This window comes from Apis mellifera, linkage group LG6 (genome assembly GCF_003254395.2).
Source record: "Apis mellifera strain DH4 linkage group LG6, Amel_HAv3.1, whole genome shotgun sequence".
NCBI classification, from domain to species: domain Eukaryota; kingdom Metazoa; phylum Arthropoda; class Insecta; order Hymenoptera; family Apidae; genus Apis; species Apis mellifera.
The window spans coordinates 8,753,225-8,775,144 of NC_037643.1; the positions used below are offsets into that span (position 1 = coordinate 8,753,225).

The 21,920-nt window shown below is 34.9% G+C and overlaps 1 protein-coding gene across 2 annotated transcripts in view; it reads right to left on the reverse strand.

The window, feature by feature from the left end:
* Positions 1 to 2,388: 2,388 nt before the first annotated feature.
* Positions 2,389 to 21,920, reverse strand: part of LOC408887 (ankyrin repeat and SAM domain-containing protein 1A) — a 70,474-nt gene continuing 50,942 nt past the window's right edge. For both annotated transcript variants that reach the window (XM_006565384.3, XM_006565385.3), the window contains 7 exons: positions 12,242 to 12,568; positions 11,103 to 11,230; positions 10,621 to 10,992; positions 7,583 to 7,894; positions 6,206 to 6,364; positions 5,703 to 5,840; positions 2,389 to 5,206 (listed from right to left, as the gene is read on the reverse strand). In XM_006565384.3, coding sequence (XP_006565447.1) covers positions 4,598 to 5,206; positions 5,703 to 5,840; positions 6,206 to 6,364; positions 7,583 to 7,894; positions 10,621 to 10,992; positions 11,103 to 11,230; positions 12,242 to 12,568 — 2,045 coding nt within the window. In that variant the 3' untranslated portion in view covers positions 2,389 to 4,597. The remainder of the gene's footprint in view (positions 5,207 to 5,702; positions 5,841 to 6,205; positions 6,365 to 7,582; positions 7,895 to 10,620; positions 10,993 to 11,102; positions 11,231 to 12,241; positions 12,569 to 21,920) is intronic.

Sequence of the window (21,920 nt, forward strand, 5' to 3'; positions counted from 1 at the left end):
TTTAACTTCTATTCCTTAACAATAAATAAATATCGAGTGTTGTAATCTCGACAATTTCGCAACGCTTTCTCACAAACGTTGCTCACATCTAAGAACTTCGAACGTGAAATGCGTATAAACGAGAAAAACCCAACCCATATATATATATGTATATAAAACCCTTTTAAGGATCCCAAGATTCGTAGGTTATTCAATGGAAACGAACATCAGAGACAAAAATTCACAAGAAATAATCAATATGTCAGTTTAATCACACATAATCGTCTAATGTACAATTAAGAAAATTTCATTCGATTGCCTCTTTGGTATCGTTGATTCATTGAACTGATTCACGGTGATCGTTGATAGCGTGCTCTAATTTTACCATACACCTATGTACACGTACATCTGATACCTATTTAATTCGATCTATAATAATCGACACGACGAATAAAATGTGATCGTCGTACCTCGTCATTTTTAGGAGAAAGTGCGTCTATCTAAAAATTCCTCTCTCGACCACTGTATCTAATATTTTTTCTTTTTCTTCTTCTCTCCATTGAATTATTAGCTTACGAGTTTATTATTATTTCGTCGTCTTTCTTTTCTTTAATCATTTGCATTTTTTTCTCTCCCGACTTTTTTTTTTTTTTTTTTTTCTCTTGTTTTATCATCTCTTGGTCCGTGAATGAGTTTTTTCGCGCGATTGGCATGTACGGTCTTATAAAACCCATTGCCAATACCATCCGATCTATATATAATCGTATAAGTGTATACGCAGCTAACGTTTACTCGTTTTTAGAGTTATACTACTGTTTTATTTTTTATATTTATATATATATATATATATATATATATATATATATATATATATATTTTATATATATATATAAATATTTAAAATTTTACGCTACCGTAGATGCCTCTTTCCGTCCTTTGCACAAGAAAGAAATAAATTATTTCGTGCGAATTATCTATTGCGCTCGTGTTCAGAACGGAACGAAATATGTATGTATATTCCCCTTTGAACACGTGTGGATAATTTACAATATAGCAAAAAACAAGATAGCTACCAAGTGTTCGATGTAATGTTATGTACACTTTTATGCGCATGCGCACCGTTCGTCGGATTTTTTCTGACTTTATTTCTTGACACGATCTAACCTCTAAATCGCGAAATTAGATCGATATCAGGATATTATTGGATATATAAATGGGGCTTCATTGTTGGCACTTAAAAGATTGCATCATATGCAAAATGTATTGTTCATTGATGGACGAAATGATTGTTCGAATCGCGAGTCGAATGATGAAGAAAATCTTTTAGCGAAAAATTTTTTATGAAGTATGAAGTGATTCGTATAAAGTAAAGCAAGCCATGAATTAATGTTTCTCGTTGGTTATTATGTTAATTATATCTGTTATGTTATGTAAATGTATATAATAAAATGTTTTAGAGCACTTGTCATTGGCAAATATGATATCGAACGTTTGAGCATGCATAGAGAAGTACGACTACTTGTATATGCAAAATTTTACAAGAGCCACTTTAGTTTCTTTATATAGATTAAAAAAAAAAAAAAATTCCATGTAAAATATCTTAAAAAATAATTCTCTATATTACTTTACACGAACCACTCTCTACACGCAATTTGTATAAAATAAAAAGCAAGAAAAAATCTTACGAAAGTATAAATCTACGAAAGGACACGTTTTGATACGTTTTTCTTCAAATATATATCTTTCTCAAAATGTTCGAAATACGTAGTAATACGTTTCATAACCATAAACGTCGAAACTTGGTCGAAAAAAGACACACTATTGATCGACTACAAACTACGCAGCATCAAAATTTTGTCACAACTATATTCTAACGTAATACTACGTTTTCATAAGCTAGTAATTTATCATAATTTATTTAACATTACACAATACACCATCGTTGATAATCCTCGTTATCAATATCGAATCTTTTAATATCTTTTTCTCTTTTCCGATATATTCCGATATATATTATATGTATACTTTTTCCCAGACACATAACCAAATAGATCAATCTTCTATCGAACTCACTTTTCATTTTAGTCGAACACGCTTTTCGAAAACCCAATGCCATTACGAAACATCAAAGCCAACACGAATAACCCCTTTAATCGATTCTATATCGATCCGACAACATTTCTCGATTCTTTCCGCCATTTTCTCGAATTTATCGATACACATCGAGGAAGCATGCTCTACTTTGAATTTCTACAAAACCTACATAGCTGCACTATAATTCGCAAATACGAACTCACGAAGTATGGATTACATACGATGAACCATATTTTAAAATGACTGTATCATATCGTTCACGGATTTCGTCTTTACCGCAACATTTTAACACTTAATTTTATATATACGTATGAATAGCGCTATCTATAATTTTAAATGTGATAAATACAAAGTGTGCGTATATGTACTTGGTAATGATGGTGTGTGTTATTTGGCAGTTTCTCATGTTCCACTCCTATCTCTCACTCCTGTATCACTTTCGAAATGGATTCTTCATTCCATCTTCCCCCTGCTTTCTACGTTAATATCGAGATTAATATCGAGATTAATATCGCCTTCTTTATGTACAATGCAATCTTTGGTTTCACTACGAAATCTACGCGTTGTGTACACTCCAGGACGCCATTGCTCAACTGACGACATCTTGGCGAGTTTCTTGAGCTCGCGCACGTTATTTTCCCCATTTTTCGAAACGGTTCGTGATTGGCGAACACATGCTCTCATTTATTTCTATGATTCAACAACTACATACAAGGTCTTTTAGGCCTGCTCCACAAGATATAGAAAGTTACCAAACATACAGAATTACCAAAAAGAAAAAAACTATATATTTAATTAGTATTCTATTACGACATATTTTGTCAATTCAGAATAAATTCTAATATTTAAGCCCCGAACCGATCAACTACACTATAAAATTATTTTAATTCGTTCTTTAATATCGTTATGTTAGAAATCAACTTATATTAAAGACAAAATCTTTCTCCAAGATTCCCATCGAGTACTTAAATATACAATAGATAAATATTTGGTACTGTTTTATAGTATAATATTCGTTTTCTAATCGCGAGGTTCGTCAAATTAGCATATGATAAATACTCAAAACTTTTCTATCTGATCCTTTTTTTCTTTTTTTCGTTTTCTTTTTATTTTACAATAATCAATACGTGCAATTTTTGTGTATGCATACATACATGTATGTCTATGTACATATAATATACATAAATGCCAACATATGAAAAATATAAAACGAAATAAGGACCATCAGTCTTGGGAGATAAAGATGTCGAAAAAACAGTAACGAATCGAACGAGGGATGATGATATTATGGAAAAACGAATCAATCGTGGTATTAAGCCATCCACGGTTTAAAAAAAAATGATTCAGCCTCTAAATCTCATCAGTCAATTCATTTTTTTTTTTTAATTGATTGCACGCGATCAAAATTGAGCATTCGCAAATTTATCAACTCACCTGTATGTTCTTTTGTGGGAATGTTCGTATGTGTATATGTGCCATTTTAAATGCAATATTAAATTATAAATGTATATGCAATGGGAAACTTGAATCTTTCGAAAAAAAATTGTGTCACGTCGTTAATTTTTTTTTTTTTGTCTTTTTTAAATTATTTTAAAATTATTTTAGGCGAGTCGTCGATGTGATGTTAGTCACGCTTTTTCTTAATGACAAAACATCGAATATATAATTTTATTTCGTAAAGAGTCATTTTCATTAAATAATACTGTTCACAATAATCACACGGTTCGCCCAACGAGATATAGTGAAACGGGAATTTTCAAACTTCGTTGTTTTTCTATTTTATTATTGTTAATATCTTTTCTTTTTCATTTTCTCGTTGCACAAACATGAATATAATATATAAAGAATGAGCACATAATTGTCTTTTAAATGAGTTTTGTTTCGATTTGTTAATGCCCTCGATGTAGAAAATCACAGTGTCATAGTTGATCAAGAATTTGGCAAAATGATTGGATTTGTCTTTCACTTACCTGAGTCGTTATCAAACCTTGTACCATTCATTTCGAAATGAAATAATCATTCAAACTGTCACAACTATATCTGTTTAGAATAATACTACAAAATTTCAAGAGATAAAAGCTACAAATGCTTTGCGCGATCCCGTTTCAATTCAACTTCTCATCCCAATGTTAAAGTCTCAACTAGATTTTATAATATTGTTTTATAAAAAATTCGACTGATGTTCTGATACGAGGATCAATTTGCACGATTGGATATATACTTCTTTTAACCTCACAATTACGAATTTCCAAACTTTTTCCCTGAAGAACAATTGTTTCACAATATTTTCAACATTGCACTAATATTTTAAACAGTACACTTGTCAAACAAGCACTTGTCAGATTTCCTTCAAATATTCATATCAATATCATAATCTCTAAAAGTTCACAAAGGAAAAGCGAGAGCCTTGCCTATTCGCGCGAGTTTGTCAACGATCAAAGCAAAGATCGTCAAGCGTTTTTGAAACCTAACTTCTCAAACAAACGATAATGAAGATCCAAAAAACAATGGATCACAGATTTTTTTACAATTCTTCAGACAGAGCGATGGGTGCTCTAGAACCAGGTTTCATATCCTTCACACCGATTCCGATGTCATCAACTGGTGCTGGTGCCAACTTCAATTGGTTGCCGTTCACTTTAATATCATTCACGGAATGGGACCTACCATGCGTAATAAGCGGTTTCGCTGTCTGATTAGTGCTTGTATTCGAATTTGAGCTGCTCACAGAATTCGTGCTAGGACTAGTCGCGGAGTTCGAACTCGAACTACAGTTCACAGTACCGCTTGAGAGGGAACTCGAGTTAGAATTTGCATCTTGCGTTTGATTGGTCGCCGTGGATTGCATTACAGGATTGGGAATGGATGATTTGGAACGAGGTTTTGGCTTTGGGTTCATCGAGTTCACGATAGGAATAGGGGTTGCAGATTGATCAAGTGTTTCACGAGCAGTATCGAGCGCGGAATCTGGCGAAATTGGTATTTTAGTGGATACAACTGATTTTGAAAAAGTTGTGAGTTGGTTAGCCGATTGCGATCGCACTGTATGACTGCCAAGTTTGTCCCGCAGCGCCATCTGATAAGCTACTTCAAACGCCTGACCTAAGGTTAGGATCACCTCCGTTGCTTGGTCCTGAAACAGATATGTCTCACTTCGTAGATTTATTGTGAAAATAATTAAAATTTAGATGAAATTGACAATGATACATTTTGATTATTAATGAAGAAGAAGTGAAATGATTGAATTGCTAATAATATTAATAGATTTAACGTATTCGTTATTGGAATTATTACGAAGCTATTTCTAAATTGTGTTGATAAAATTGAAACATCAAGAAATACGTGAAAAATCAAGAAGAATTTATTTACTGGAACAAAATTTCACTTAATATCCGATTAAATAATTTCCCATTGATTAAACATATTATATCTGAATGAGAAATCGTGGGCTGTAAAGAGAATAAACTGTTGTATGTTACGTATATGCATGTAAGTATTCCATTTCAATTGCTTATTTTCCATTCGGATCATTTAAATAATAATAATTCTAAATTCTGTTTCAAAAAACTTTCATATAGATAGTTTTCAACATGTGATATTGAAAATAAAGAAAATGAAAATGGACTTACCATTGTTGGTACGCAAAATACATGGCAGAAATGCGTACGACTGGCATGGTCCTTAGTAATATATGCAAAATGCGTGAGATCGTCGGCATCCTGACAGGCGCAGTGAATGTTGCGAATTTCGTGCTCGCAAATCGGCTCCTATATCGATTCCCATCATTCCAAATACAAATGTATATAGGCACAGTAATCGTATTATGGTTCAACGTTAATCCTTTCGAACGTGATACAAACTCCATAAATGCAGGACATTGTTCTCCTTATATCATTATATTATCGATTCGAAGTAATTTTGTGATAAATTCCAATTAATTTTATCACAAAAATTTTCAAATCACATACGTTCAATTAAAACTATATTTTTATATGTCTAAAACTATTTATAAAGATATTACATTTAAATTAATCATAATTACACTACACAAAGGATTAACGTTATTTAAAATTTTTTTCCAGATATTCTTTCTACGATATGTTTAAATATATCTTGTAAAAAAATGTCTTACATTAGTCACCGTGTTGAGGAATCGAACGCCACGATAAGAAATCGCCAAAGTGATGTCAGGGATGACTCTAGGTTCGCGGCAAGTTTTCTTCAGCTTTTGTATCGATTTCTTTGTCGACTCGGTACCGCGTAACTCCTTCACCACAGTGGAACCTAGATACTACGCGATTTTTGAACAGAAAAAAAACCGTACCTCTAGAATCTACAAGGTATTTAAACGCCAAGCTTTTTTAAAAATACATTTCTATCATAAATCTACCAATATTAGTAATGAATGGCATATAAATTATTTATAAAATATGATTATATTAATAAGTTAGTAATAAGAATTATCTTAAGCATTATTAAATTGTTGTGTAATATTTGCAGAATTATGAATCAAAGAAACAAGGGATCATCAAGTATGAACAGTATGATCTTCCAAATGAAGAAAGCGTTAAATGCTCGTTTATTGCGCTAGAGGTTACACCAAAGAAGATAATATTCTGAATGAAATGTGTTATTAGCTACACCCACGCTATAATTATGGTAATAGCCTTCACCTTGAAACGTTGTCATGATTATCTGGCTGACATCACACACCGCACTCGTTATTCAAGAACCATACAATATGTTAGAACTACAGAGCAGAATTACGGAATACAATTTCTACAATGAAATATTCTGGTTTTTATAGCAACTATAATTTCCTTTTTATACAACGTTATAAGAAGCTCGATTACCGCCGATTTTTTTGATGTAACCATCTCGCAACGCAGTAACATAAATCCCAAAGTATATCATACGATATTAGAGTTGCATATGAAATGGCAAACTTCATAGGTGTATAAAGTCATTCAAAATATTTCTTATGGATAAAAACAGTAATTCAATGAACGAGAAATTTTATATTAATTATATTAAATATCAATTATATTAATTAATTTTGACTATTAATCATATACTAATAGTTATGTTACATATATCTACTATGTGAAAATGGTATATTCATTATTTCATCATCATTATAATCAAAGAAACATAAAATAAAAGTTATATTTCTTGAAGAAAGTTAAGTTAAAAATAATTTTATTATACTTTTTCAGAATTTTATTAAAAGAAGCATAAAAAGAAATATAAAAATCTTTTCCTGGAGATATAAAAAGTTAGCAGCATAAAAGCTATCAAGAATTCGGCCATTCCATCCACAACGATCTACGTAAATTATCCTTAATAACCAATAATAGAATCCATCCACTACACACTAAAAGCAGTAAAAAGATTTGGCTGTCTGGAAGGAATAGTTCCGTGGAAGGAAGGCACGGCAAAAGGGATGTAAAATAGTAAGAAGCAAGAAAAGAGATAGAAGGGATGGAAGAACGGAAGCAATTAGACTTACGTTGGCGACGTACGTGACGCAGCCGGTGACTAGAGCTTTTGGCTGGTGCCTCCATTGCGTCTTGAGGGTGGACGGGACACCGAGCAGCAACTCTGACGGTGCCCTGATCTCGAGTTGTTCCGGTGCCGAGATCGCCCCATTATGCGAACTGGGTCGTTGGGGTGGCTGCGGAGCCGGCCTGTTTTTGCGATGCCTTAATGTGCTCGTGCCGGTCGAATTCGTTCCGGTTATCGACGTACCGCCATTACCCTCCGTCGTTGTTTCCGGCAGCTTCTCCCGTATCTCCTCCTTCAGCTGCTGTATGTTCGACTTCTGCGGAAACGAGGTGCCGCCCAATTTTTGAGTAATTTGAGAGAGCCTTGTCGTTAGAGATTTTACAAAAAAAAGAAATACACATAGCTTCTTCTGATTTTTTTTTTCTTTGTATTAAACGTTTGTAATAGTAAAATATATATATACATATCATTTAGATATGAAAATATTTCTAATTTTCAATTATTCAAGGAAATTTAAAAATGTAAAACAAATTATCTCTTTCAATCTTCAAAATTATATTATATTAAGAAAATGATGAGTTCATGTTCTTTGAAAATATAGGTATACCAGATTACCATTTATCAAAACAAAAATGTTATATATAAAGCGGAATATTTACATCAGATTGTCCATCTATTGAAATTATTAAAATTAATTATAAACTTGTATATATTTTTGTTTCTCTAGAATTCAAAAAAAAAGGAGGAGGGGGAAGGAAAGGAGGGGAGATTTCGAACCGCTGAAGAAACTTTGCCTTTCGTCAAACAATGTAAACCCCGAACACGTCAATATTAACACCATAGAACGCGAATACATTCCATTAATTTCGGCCGTGGAACATAAAACCTTCCAATAGATTTATTTGAACGAACGAACGACCGGAGCAAATACCTTTTTACATTCCAACGTCGCGTTTCGGCCGCGTTACAAGCAAATTTCCGATACGTCAGCGGAGCCAAAAATAAAAATGGACACATGTCGGCGCGAAAAATTTTCGCGCAGCGTTACAAAGCCGCGCACGAAAACCGGGGGGAGGAGGAGGAGGAGGAGGAGGAGGAGAAAGAGGGGGAGGGTGCTCGTGTTACAGAACGTGCAATTACACTCGTGAAAGCGTCGCGCGTTTCGAATCGGCACCCGTACACCAGTCCTGATGAAAATGAAAAAAAGAAAAAAAAAAAAAAAGAAAGAAAAAAAAGAAAACTTTTTGCAATCTCCGGGAATGAATCGTTTCACGCCGTTCCGGGAATTACGATCAAACCAGATTCAAACCACACGAGCGTATCGTTCGCCGTACGGATTACATCCCGCGAATCGTTTGTTACATCTGCCTCTCCTATATAATTTCTCTTCAGTATCGTTAAAAGAGAGAGAGAGAGGAAAAATTGAAAAAATAAAATAAAATGATTGAAAATAAGAAATGATACGACGATGAAAAATATTTCCTTACAAGCATAAATAATTCGAATATTTCAATCTCTATATAATAATCAATAACTGTCGAAAAAATGTTTACCAATATTTAAAAAATACCTCTGACTTGAATTTCCAATCGGGAAAGATTGATCGAAGAAAATATTAATATAATCTAGATCTAAGAGAAGGTGAAAAAAGAAGAGAAAAAAAAATTAACTTCAAATTTATACACCGTGAAAACCACACACACAAACACATAGAGATTCGAAGATTAATCCACAGACGGATCCCTCCCCTCCTCCTCGCCTGGAAGCGCGACGAGAGCTCCGCGCGGGGCCGGTAATCGTGAAATTCGATTACGAGGAAAGAATGGACGTAAGAAGCAGAGAAACGGGGGAACAAAGAGAGCAATTTGGACGTGTGCGCGTCGACCGACGGCCATTAATCGAATTTAATTAGCTAATTAAGGGGAGCACCGTCGAAAAGGCCGAGCGGCGAGACGCTCCGCGCGAGAAGGCGGAGAGGGAGGGAAGAAGAGGAGGAGGGAGGAGGGGAGAGTAGCTCGTTAACGGATGCACGTATCGCGCTCGAGGCGCCCGAACAAAAACTATTAGCGTCCGCTCGAGCGATCAGGCTGAAAGGTTGGCTCGAGTGTCGCCTCGTGAGGCAAGTGTGTGTATATTACGCGGGAAACAGGTAGCTTGGATGCGCCCTCCCTCCTCGGTTACAATAACACCTCTCCAATTAGCCACGATATTTACATTATGACGCGATCGGTTGAAAGCTCGGGGAGTGGGAAGCGATCGAGCTTGGGCCCGGGCGTGTCGCAGCCACCCTCGAGCCCACCACCGTCCTCTTTTTTGCCCAAGTGCTTCGCGGCCCTTGTCAGACACCCCGTTCAACGGGGATTCTTAACAGGAACCCTTCATCCGCGACACTCGTCACTCGTCGATCCATTCCGTTTCTTTTTTCCTCTCCTTTCTCTTTCCTTTTCTTCCACCGTTTCCCCCCCTCCCTCTTTCGCTCTGTCTGATTTCGATTGCACTTTTGAAACGCGCGCGATGTGACGCGCCCTCCCCCCTCCCCTATCCGGGCCAGGTGAGAGAATCGGCGGAACAAGAGCGTCACGTGATCCGATCGGCGGAAACGAAGCTCGTTAACCCTTTCCAGACTCTTCGACTTTTCGGTCGTTTTACTCGTTTCGCGTTAAACACGATCCTCGGATGATCGTTACGATTGAAAAAGTTCGAATGATGGAATCTCTTTTTCGAGAGACGTGAAAATTTCGAGTGTGATAATTATATTTATTCAATGTTATTCGATCGAATATTCTAATCTTTTTCATTTTCAAATAATAAAATAACATTAATTTAAACAGAAAAATTCGTTACACGCTCAAAAAAAAAAAAATTCTACGGAGGCATCTTCGAAGCAAGTTCTGCATACGAAACCAAAAAATACCAAAGATTCTAAATTTAACTCCACGGTTAAAATATTTTCGCGATTTTTCACGGGCATTATCGATTCCGGACGAATGTTTTTTGAAACGCGTCGATCGATTCGTATTCAGTCAAAGCGATTTCACTCACCAAGGTGTTCAAATCCTTATTGAGATCCTCCAAGTTGGGCCCGGCGCAGTTACGATTCTGCGCACGCGCGCTCGATCCACTGACGGACGCGAGGATCCTCTTACGGTGCGCCGGCTTCTGTATCTCGAGCACGGTCGCCAATTCCACCTCCCACACGCACCTCACGCGCTCCATATCCGTGTACAAGTGCTTTTTGAACGTTTCCGCGTAATTTTCCAAATGGATACTTTTCAACCACTCGTCCACCGATTGAACGTTGGACCGTTTGTCCAACCGTTTGTTCAACAAACCGACCGCGTCCATTATCACCGCCCGCTCTTGATCGCTAGTGATCTCCATATCCTTCAGATCGGTCTCGTCCAAAACCCCGTTCTGGAAGTAAGAAAGAATATTCCACACTTTTTGCGTCTCCCTATTATCTCCCTATTGTATCATCGTTTCTTTCTTTATAACGATAAATGTAATAAAGAAGCGATGCTCACTATGAAATCCAGGTCGTCGAATCCGTAGTTGATGAACAGGGTCTCGTAATCGGCCAGGCCCAGCGTCGACAGCCATTGGCCAACGGAAGTGGAGACGATAGGACTGCTACTAGTGTCCGAGCTCAAACCTGTGCAATGATATATTTATAATATTAATATTATTAATATTAATATAATATAATAATATATTATATAATATATAATAGTCGACAGGCATTGGCCAACGGAAGTGGAGACGATAGGGCTGCTACTAGTGTCCGAACTCAAGCCTGTGCAATGATATATTTATAATATTAATATTATTAATATTAATATAATATAATGATATATTATAATATTATAATATATTATATAATATATAATAGTCGACAGCCATTGGAAGTGGAGACGATAGGGCTGCTACTAGTGTCCGAGCTCAAGCCTGTGCAATGATATATTTATAATATTAATATTATTAATATTAATATTAATATAATAATATATTATATAATATATAATAGTCGACAGCCATTGGTCAACGGAAGTGGAGACGATAGGGCTGCTAATAGTGTCCGAGCTCAAGCCTGTGCAATGATATATTTATAATATTAATATTATTAATATTAATATTAATATAATAATATATTATATAATATATAATAGTCGACAGCCATTGGCCAACGGAAGTGGAGACGATAGGGCTGCTACTAGTATCCGAGCTCAAACCTGTGCAATGATATATTTATAATATTAATATTATTAATATTAATATAATATAATAATATATTATAATATTATAATATATTATATAATATATAATAGTCGACAGGCATTGGCCAACGGAAGTGGAGACGATAGGGCTGCTACTAGTGTCCGAGCTCAAACCTGTGCAATGATATATTTATAATATTAATATTATTAATATTAATATAATATAATATATAATATAATATTATTATATTAATATTAATATAAATATAATGATATTTCACTCGATTTCTTAAAATCTTTTTTCATTTTAATATTTATTTTATTATTTATATTTTATTATATTTTTTTTATTATATTATTATTTATATTTTAATATTTCATTTTAATACGAAAATTGTTAGAATAGAATAAAAACTATAAGAGTTACATCTAATAATATATATACATACCTAGTCTCGTCTGGAACTCTTTCTCCAATTCTGTGACGAAGACCGACTCCCTGACGAGGCCGGTGCCGATCGACGCCATGATCTCTGAAATCTTGGCCCATTCCTCCTGCTCGTCGAAAGGGCTCATTATGCTGAGGGACTTCTCGTCCCTTTCGCGATCCCGTTCCGACGGCAATCTGAACGACACCTCTCCGTCCTCGAGGCGTTCGCCCCCGCCTCCGCCCCCGTCACCTCCGGTTCCCATTCCGCATGCGGATGGCCCGTAAACGTTACGCAGCCGGCGCAGGGTGCGCGGTCGCTCAGCCGTAACAGACCCTTTCAACAAACCTGTCGAGATTACGATACGGATGAAATTTTTATTCGTTCGGCGAGAGTCGCGGTGAAATATCGTTTTCACGATCGAGTTATATCGAGAGACGTTATTATCCTTTATTATTACGATTAAGAATTTTCGTCGTGACACGTATGAGAAACATTAAGAGGTGTCGAAATGAAAATAACTGTGTCCTTTTTTTTTTAAACCGTGTTTTCGTTGTTGTCGGTTTGAAACAGCTGCGAGAGGTAATTTTATGGATATAACACGGTTTCGGTTCATTCGGAATTGAGGTTATTTTTCGATACTCCACGCCAATTTCGTAACACGTTGCGAATATTTCGGTTCCACGGTTTTCCTTTGCTTTCCTTTTTTTATTTTCGATTCTGTACTTTACTTGTTATTTATTTTTTTTTTATAAATTTGTTATTTTCTTTAGGTCGATTCCATGATTAATTTTCGATGATTCTATATCGATTCGAAAAAGATATCGTGGAATATATATATATATATATCGTATATCGATTTCGTAATGTTACTTCACAACATTGGGAACGTTAATGAATTTTATCGGGGAACGAATTCAAAACCGATGTTGCATTCTCGAAAACTTAGCTGACCAGCACTTCCCAACGGTTTTAAACGCAAACACGTCGAGGCTGTCTGGGATCGGCCAACAGATATCCATAATGGATAGCGTACGAACGAATTCACGGATACGTTGAATATTCATTATTGATTCGTCATTGTTCGATACCTTCGCGAGATTAGTTCGCGGAAGATAATCAAGACCGGTTGTCGACGCGGATGTCTTTGAACGATTGCGTCCTGTTAAAATTGTATTTCCTCGAAAAGAAGAAAAAAGAAAAAGGAAATGACGCGAGAACGATTCTGCAAAATCACTGATGATTAAACTAAGAACAGATGATATATCACGAGATAACTGTTGTTTGATCATTGACGAAGGAAATGACGTGAAAAAATTACGTTTAACGAGACGATCGTTGTTTGATATTTTTCGAGGAAAAATATAAAACTGTTAACAATATAATTTTTGTCTCTCTAACACGTGAATCGTATATTTCGAAAGGAAAAAAAGGAAAATTTGTACATTCTGCGTGTATATTTTCGATCTCTTTGACCCATCGCACAGGTGTTATTCAAAGGTCTAAGAAATAACGTGTTAAAAAAAAAAAACATTTATCACGTTTCCGACGAAGTTGGCGAACACGGAGCAATCCCCAATATTTTCGAAACTATTGGCAATATCGAAAAATGTTTCGGATAAAGGTTAACCGAGTTTCTATAATAAAAGGGGACGTTGTTAATTTTTTTGGTAAAAAAAGGTCAAATTTGTTTTTTTTTTTTCCAAATAGAATCGTATATTTTTTAACTTAATCGATTTGGTCGAGATTAAAATTCACAATCGAGAAAGAGAGAGAGAAAAAAAATAATAATAGTCTTTGCATACACGCAATAAAATTTCCTACAAGAAAAATAATTTGTTTCTGGAAAAATATCATTGGTCGGTTGAATTATTCTCGTACGTTTATATAAAAAAAAAAAAAGAAAAAAAGAGATGACGATATCGTCGCGTTAGATATTCAAAACATTGCATTGGTCACACGTCCCAACATCGTGGCCGGCAAATAAATTCAGGTCTCGAGTAAATAAAGAACGCGGATAAAACGTTTGCCGGTCAAAGTACCATAAAAAAAAAAAAAAAAAGGAAAACAGAAAAAAAAAATCATTTGCGCGTGCACTTGTTGCAAGCGTTACATTCGCAGTGATTGAAGAGAATGGACAAACATTGGACGAACCGTGTACGACACACCGCCAATCGGACAAAAAAAAAATTCGAATCGAGGAAGATTATTGCGAAATCGATGTTTCCTGTCGCGAACGATACACGAAAGGACTTTCCCTTCGTTTTAATTTTTATCGATTTGAAAAACTCACGTTTCGAATAAACGTGAGCATAATGAGGAAATTTCTCCCTTTCGGGGAATCCTGCATTTTGAAAAAAAAAAGTGGTATTTTCCAAATTTGAAATTCAAATATTTAAAATTAATTATAAAATAAAGATAAATAATTCAATATCGCATTCCGCTTCGGATAATATTTAGGCAAATAATTCTTCCAATTGGGCCGCAACGACACGTTTCTTCAACCTTTTCACAAAAAGTCGAATCTACGATGAGGGGGTTGAAACGGCGTCACGGCCGACATCGGGTGACAATTCAAGTGTTATTTTTTCCTTCTTTTTTTTTCCCCTCCCTCCCCTTCTTTCTTCTCCAACGTCGTTACAATCGACGCCTTGGAAACGACGCCGCGTTACCCATGGAAATTCTTTCATACGAATTTTCACAAATGAGAATTCGCGCCATCTACGCGCGTACGAATGGGCCCCGCGCTGCTCAGAAAGGCTCGTGAAACTTCATAGACGGCGGAGAAAAGAAAACGAAGGGAAGAACGTGAGATGGGGTGACACAGGCGACCAGCCACTACGAGGAGAGAGAGAGACGAAAAAAAAAAAAAAATACCACTTTAAGCAGCGGCTATGAACGCCTTTCAAAGACGCTGTGTGTATCCTTTTCTCGCAACCGCGCACTCGAAACAGAGTGAGTGAGAAAGAGAGCACGTACGTACTCGAGCTAGTACACGTGCGGACGTCGTGAAAAGCTCATAAAAATATTAAATAGACGAAGACGGAGTGATAAAAAAAAAAACGAAGAAGAAAAATGGAAAAAAAGAGAAAAAGTACCCGAGCAGACCTGTGTATGGGTATAAAAGAGAGAGAGAGAGAGAAGGAGAGTGGTGGGCGCACGTTACAAGCAGCAAACGTACGTAATTTTAATTAAAGCTCCATGATGAAGGGCGTCGCCTGCTCGCGCGCACTCCAGCCACCACCCGTTATATTATGTAGGCAGTTATTCAAGTCATATACACAAATTACATAAATCCTCATCGTCGTTCCCTCTCCTCCATCGTTCCTTCTCTATCTGCCTGCCTTTCCCTTTCCTTCCATTCCAACCTTAGTCCCGACCATCATCCACCCGCCCTTTCGCGCGTAGCTTCTGAATTTTTTTTTCCTTTTCTTTATTTTTTCATTTTTTTTCCCCCTCTCTTTTTCTCCTTCCACTTCCACAGAACTACGACATTATCTATGTCGTGACACCCCCTCCTCCCGCGAGATTTTTTTTTTTCCCCCCTTTCCACGGTTGCCATTCTTCCGCCAGTCGTCGCACAAGCAACCGCCGGCTTTCACGGCGTAATAGTTTCCCTTGTGAGAGAATCCGTTTAATCGCAGTAATTGGGAAGAGCCGCGACATTATGCGCTTTTTCTTTCTTTTCTTTATTCTCGTCGCGAGGTTTGCACGCCGCCCCCACCCCACCCCCTCTTCCACCAGCCCGTGAGAAACTATGCAATATACCAAATGTGTCTCTTTCTCGCTTTGTCCCTCTCTCCTCTTATCTCGTTTTCTTTCTCTTTCTCTTGTTCTCTTTTTTTCCCCTTCTCTTCTTCTTTCAAGATTTTTTCCCCCTTTTTTCAACGCGTTTTGTTTTTCGCCAAGTACCGGTTCTTTTCTTTCTTTCTTTCTTTCTTTCTTTTTTTTCCTCTTCTTTTTCTTTTTGGAGGAAAATTTTTATTTTCAGAACAGTCGGAGACGCTGTGAGAAAATTTCATTTCTTGCAACGATGACGCGTACGTACGTGTGTGTGTGTGCGACGCGATTGGATTCGTTCCGTGTATCGAATGCGGGGTCTTTTTCGTCGTTTCAATCGTGTTTCAACCGTGTGTTTGCCGATTCGAGGAATTGTCGGTGAATAAAGGGAACACTTTTTTTCGAAATTACGACAAAGATACGTTGTTCCATAATGCGATTTCGATCGGTTACAAGATATTGGGGAGGGGGAGAACAATCGTGTCCAACGTCTATTATAATGTCTTTTGAAGCAGGTGACCAACCGTGTTATTCCTGCAAATCAACGTGAAATCGTAGATATTCGTTTTTCAAGCAAAAATATATATATATATATTTCGTGTATTCATTGTGATTGGTATAAAGAGATTGATAGCGTATTTTTTCCAGAATTCATACATCAATGCCTCCTTTTGTGTATCATATCGTGCGACAGAGTTATTTGAATCACAAATATTGACGATTGACAATTTTTCACGATTCATGAATATCTCTTTGAAATTGTTGTAATAAATGAAGCGTTAAAAATTACCTTTACGTTACACGTTTACGTATTTTTTTCATGAAAGGCATTTCGATGAAATTGAATCGAGGAAGAGAATTAAATTAAGAAATTTTAAACTTTGAAACGTATATAATAAAATATTACAAACAATTTTTTGTTACTTTGCTTTTTGAACGATCAATTATATTGTATCTGGATTTCATATAACCTAAATCCTGATTTTAAATTAATTTCACATTTTTTAAGTCAAATTTTCTTAATTTTATCCCCTACACGTAATGAATTTTCATCAAATTTTATAAAAAAAATACGATTTAAAATATTTTTTTTCTCTCCCTAGAGTAGAAACAAGTTTTATAAGAATGAGAAAGAATTCAACATTGAGAAAATTATAAAAGGAATCCATTATCCTGGAATGGAATAATTTATTAAACACGATTTTTTTACTTTTTTCTACACATGCGAATCAAATTTTATAAAAAAGATACGATTTAAAATATTTATTATTTTTTTTCTCTCCCTAGAGTAGAAACAAGTTTTATAAGAATGAGAAAGAATTCAATATTGAGAAAATTATAAAAGGAATCCATTCCATCGTGGAATGGAATAATTCCTTAAACACGATCTTTTGACTTTTGCTCGAATCAGGGATGATCGCTTCGAGAGAAAAAAAAAAAGTTATCGCCGTGCCAATCTCGAAACCGAGGAATAACTTCCGCCCATCTTAACTCCTTACTTCTAGATTCTCGGCAGCGATCCATTAAAGCTGAAAAATTCACGACTGTTACTCGTAAACGTTAAAGCAATCCTTGCGTAAATAACTGCGTGTGGATTTCACAGAAACGCAGGATCCCGCACGTATATTAAAAATGGCCGACCATTAAACCACGCTCGTAAACCACGCGCACCGTTGGGGTTGTCGCATCTGCTTTTGAAAACCATCATCGAGACTTTTCTGGAAAATGTTCATCAAGATCCTTCATTTCTACGACAATGAATATCAGAATTCGAGGAAAAATTGTTTTTATATCTTACATCGGAATATAGAACAGGAAAACGAAAAAGAATTAAAATGAAGTATATTCATGAGATGTAATAATAATGTCCTCATCGAGATGATTATAGATCACATACAGTTATCCAACTTTTACTGTAAATACATTAATACAATAATAATTTTTGATGAAATAAGATTAATATTTGAACTTGGAAATTCTTTTCCAAAAGGATAGATCCTGAAGACAATTGGTAATTACTCATTTTAAAGAGAATCCAGACTTGTGAAGAAATAAATGCGAGTTGAATAAAAAATTTCGTTCTATTTTTAAAAATTAATAAAATGATTATTTTCACTGTTGAAAGAGCTAAAGAGGAAAAATTGGAACCAAATTTCAAATTTCCATTGATAAATAACATATTATCACACGTACGCAATTATTGGAAAGCAAGAAGGAAAGATTTCTCGAAAGACCTCGGCTCACGTCACCCGTGAGATAACCTCTATCCTTTCCCGCGAATTACCATTTCCACAATAAGAACAATTGCATCATCTGCAAATTACCGCATCCATCGAGGGAGCAACGATCAGACGTACAATTCGCCGCGAAGAAATGCATCGCACCTACGATCAATTGAACGTAATTGGCCGAGCCGAAGCCCCACTTTCAACGAGTGTGACAAATATACCGAGCGATCATAGAAACCAGATCTCGTTTCCTTCCTTTTCTTCTTCTTCTTCTTCTTTATTTTTTTTCACCGTCGACCCATTGTTGGAGAGGAACGATAGTCGCCCCATTATTCGAAAGAGCATTCGTCGCTTAACGAGATAAATAGGCTCTCTGGTGTACAAGGTTTAGATACAGGCTGGACGAGAGATAAATGCTCGTGCGTAATTTGTAAGACCAGTAGCTGCTTACGATCGTACGTATATTTATTCGTTGAAAGGGACTCGAAGCCTCGAATGCTACGTACAGGGTGTTAATATATTCTTCGATCGATCTTTGGATCGACAGGACAAATGCGAAGATTGATTATACGCAAAAATGTTTATTGCCGATCGATAGATATATAAAATGTATTGTATAGTATAGAAGATATATTAGAGATATATTAGAAGATATATCATATAGTATAGAAGAATCGATTTTATCGTTTAATAAATATAAATTTTGACGTGAAAAGAAAATAGAATAGAAAGATCTGTCGATTGATTATCTTGAATTATACAGGATATTCTTAGCATCATCTAGTTAGATTACGTTTGTTTTAGAATTTATTGTGAAAAAAATCGAACGTGTCAAACGTGTATCGTGTATAGCGTGGGCGTATAGTGTACATTGTCTGGCTGGAATTCGTTCCGGCCTTTGAAATTTCGTGGCGACACAGAAGTGAGATATGGATACTTCTACTGAATAGTGCTAGACTATTTTTAGATGGTCGATTGTTGCTCGTAAGGTGGAAATGGGTCAATATTTTTGGTATACGGAGTGTGGAGAAGAAGGAGGGAATTGAAAGAGATAAATGCTTCGCAGGATTTTTGGGGAGGAAAGGTGACAGTTCTGTGAACTTATTGTTAGGAGAGTCGAAGGTTGTTGTATAATCGTTGTGATATTGTGAGTTTTGATATATTTGAGATAAAATAAAAATCACTGAAAAAATATATATATACGCTTTCCAATAACAAGAAATAATTATTCAATTTATCAATTTTATGTTATTGTCATAATTATTATTATTATTCGAATTCGAGATTATTAATTCTTTCCATCTTTTCGAATATTTAAAAAAAATATTGATATTCATAAAATTATATATATATAGATAATATTTATAAAATTATAACTTAATTTAGACATTCCATTTTGCACACTGATAAATTTGTGAAACGAAGCAAGGTATCACTTATCGCTTAAAAATCAAAGTTACACAGGACAGGTTTTCCAAGATGAGAGAAACGAGTTTGAAGATTTATAGGACAGGATACGCAGGACACGAGAGAATAAATTTATAATTATTAAAAAAAAAAAGAAGGAGAGAACATTGATGAAATATTATCCATTTTGTTCGAATTAAAAGAAATCCATACTGCGCAATAACGAATAACGATCCTTAAATTACAAGCCAATAAAATTATTGAAATTTATTCAATTATATTCCGAATCCACAAAATAACGAGCCATCAATATATTAAGATATTTTACAATTCATCGATCACCGTACAACTTTAGTCGAGGAAACATAGTTTTCAGGTCATCGATTTCTAAATAACTACACACAAATTGCGACGTATTTGGACACGATAATGATTCCAGTTGACTCATAATACCGCTAATTAAACTTGATTGTAGCGCTGAATGGGTCAGGAAACGGGGGCCCCCGTTTAAAATGATTCCAACCAGATCGTTGAAAGGAATTCTTAATAATGCGTTAAATCGTTCGCAATCGACATCAGACATTTTTAGCGAACAAATTAAATTCACCGAACGATCGAAGGAAAAAAAAGAAAAAAATTCATTGGGAAATTTTCTTCTTTTCCAAGAGTTCACGATTTATCGAAGAGAATACGCGATATAATTATATTAGAATCCGTGTTCTTAATTTTCAAATAATTATGTATTCGATATATCTATATATATGTATATAATTAATATTTTTAATTCATGTATATTATACTGATAAATTTGTGTTAACGTATGCATACACGATTCGTATCTTAATATATCGATATTTATTTAAACATATTTAAATTACATAGATAATTTGCGGAAAAATATAGATAATATAAGTTTCAATATAATTCATTCTTTCATAAAATTTAATACATTTATATCTATAATGATATTCGAATATATAATTAAATTAAAATCTATAATATAAATATAAAATTAAGATTTTCTCTTAAAGATAAGATAAATCCAAGAAAAAATTGAATAATTCGATTAAAAAAGAAATTCTTAGAGATTTATAAAAGGAACAAAATTAATCGAATATTTAAGTAATAAAATTTATTCGGATTTCTAATTTCGAAAACGTTTTCAAGATCGCTGTAACGTGATTTTAAAAATATCATGTATATCATATATTATTATATTGATATTATTAATTTATTTTAAAAAAAATGTAAAAATTAAATAAATAATTAATATATTAATACTTAATAATAATATATATTTAAATGCATAAGAAATAGAAAGGCTTATTTCTTCCATTCCCTATCATTTTAATCCGTTCTAGGGAATAACGTTCCAGGGAAATTCTCGGTTTATCTCTGTTTGTCTCCATGAAATGCAATCGTTATCGCTATAGACTGAAAGCATTTATGGGGCAAGGTATATTAACATTAACATGCCGAGAATTCACGGGCATTTACGCGGTAATACGAGCACTGTGAACACTTCGACCTCTCTCGACAAATCGCGGCCGCTCGAGCGCATAATTAAATACTGGCGGCATTGAAAAGCATAATCGCGCGAAATCACTTCGAGGAAGGCCATCGTCCCGAGAAAACGATCAGAGCCAGCGAATAAGGGGGCAGAATTATTGCAACCAGTCGAACGATTGATGCGCGGACTTAACCGGAACCTTGAACAGTTTCGTTCGCTTATCGTTCGCTCATTTTCGCGTTTATATGGAAGAAAATATTGACGAAGACTGGTTATTAAAGATAAAATTACGTGCCCTAACATCGCTATTGCTTATTATTATTATCATTATTATTATATGTAATTAACATGCAAGTCTATTTTTTATTCACCTAATATCGTACGATAATTAGTCGATTTTACACATTTAATTTATTCCTACAACTACATTTGCATATTTTTGTACGAAATGTTTATAAATCTTTTCGAATAATTTTTATGGCTTTTATTTTTACGCATCTGACAATTGTAAGAGTATTGTAATAGTTATCTTCGGTTAAAATGTACGCAATAAACGTGTGATAGAGTGTATGGTTATTGTAAAACATGTATTGTAGAAATATCTGTTATCCGACTGATTTACAACTGTATTTATATACAATCCATTCTATTATGTTTATTATGTTAACTCATAGCTTGTTGTGAAAAGGTTTTATGAACACTTTCAGATATCAGATTTTGATAAATCAATATCTGGAGATGGATATTGATTTACAATGGTAAACAGAAATTTCTT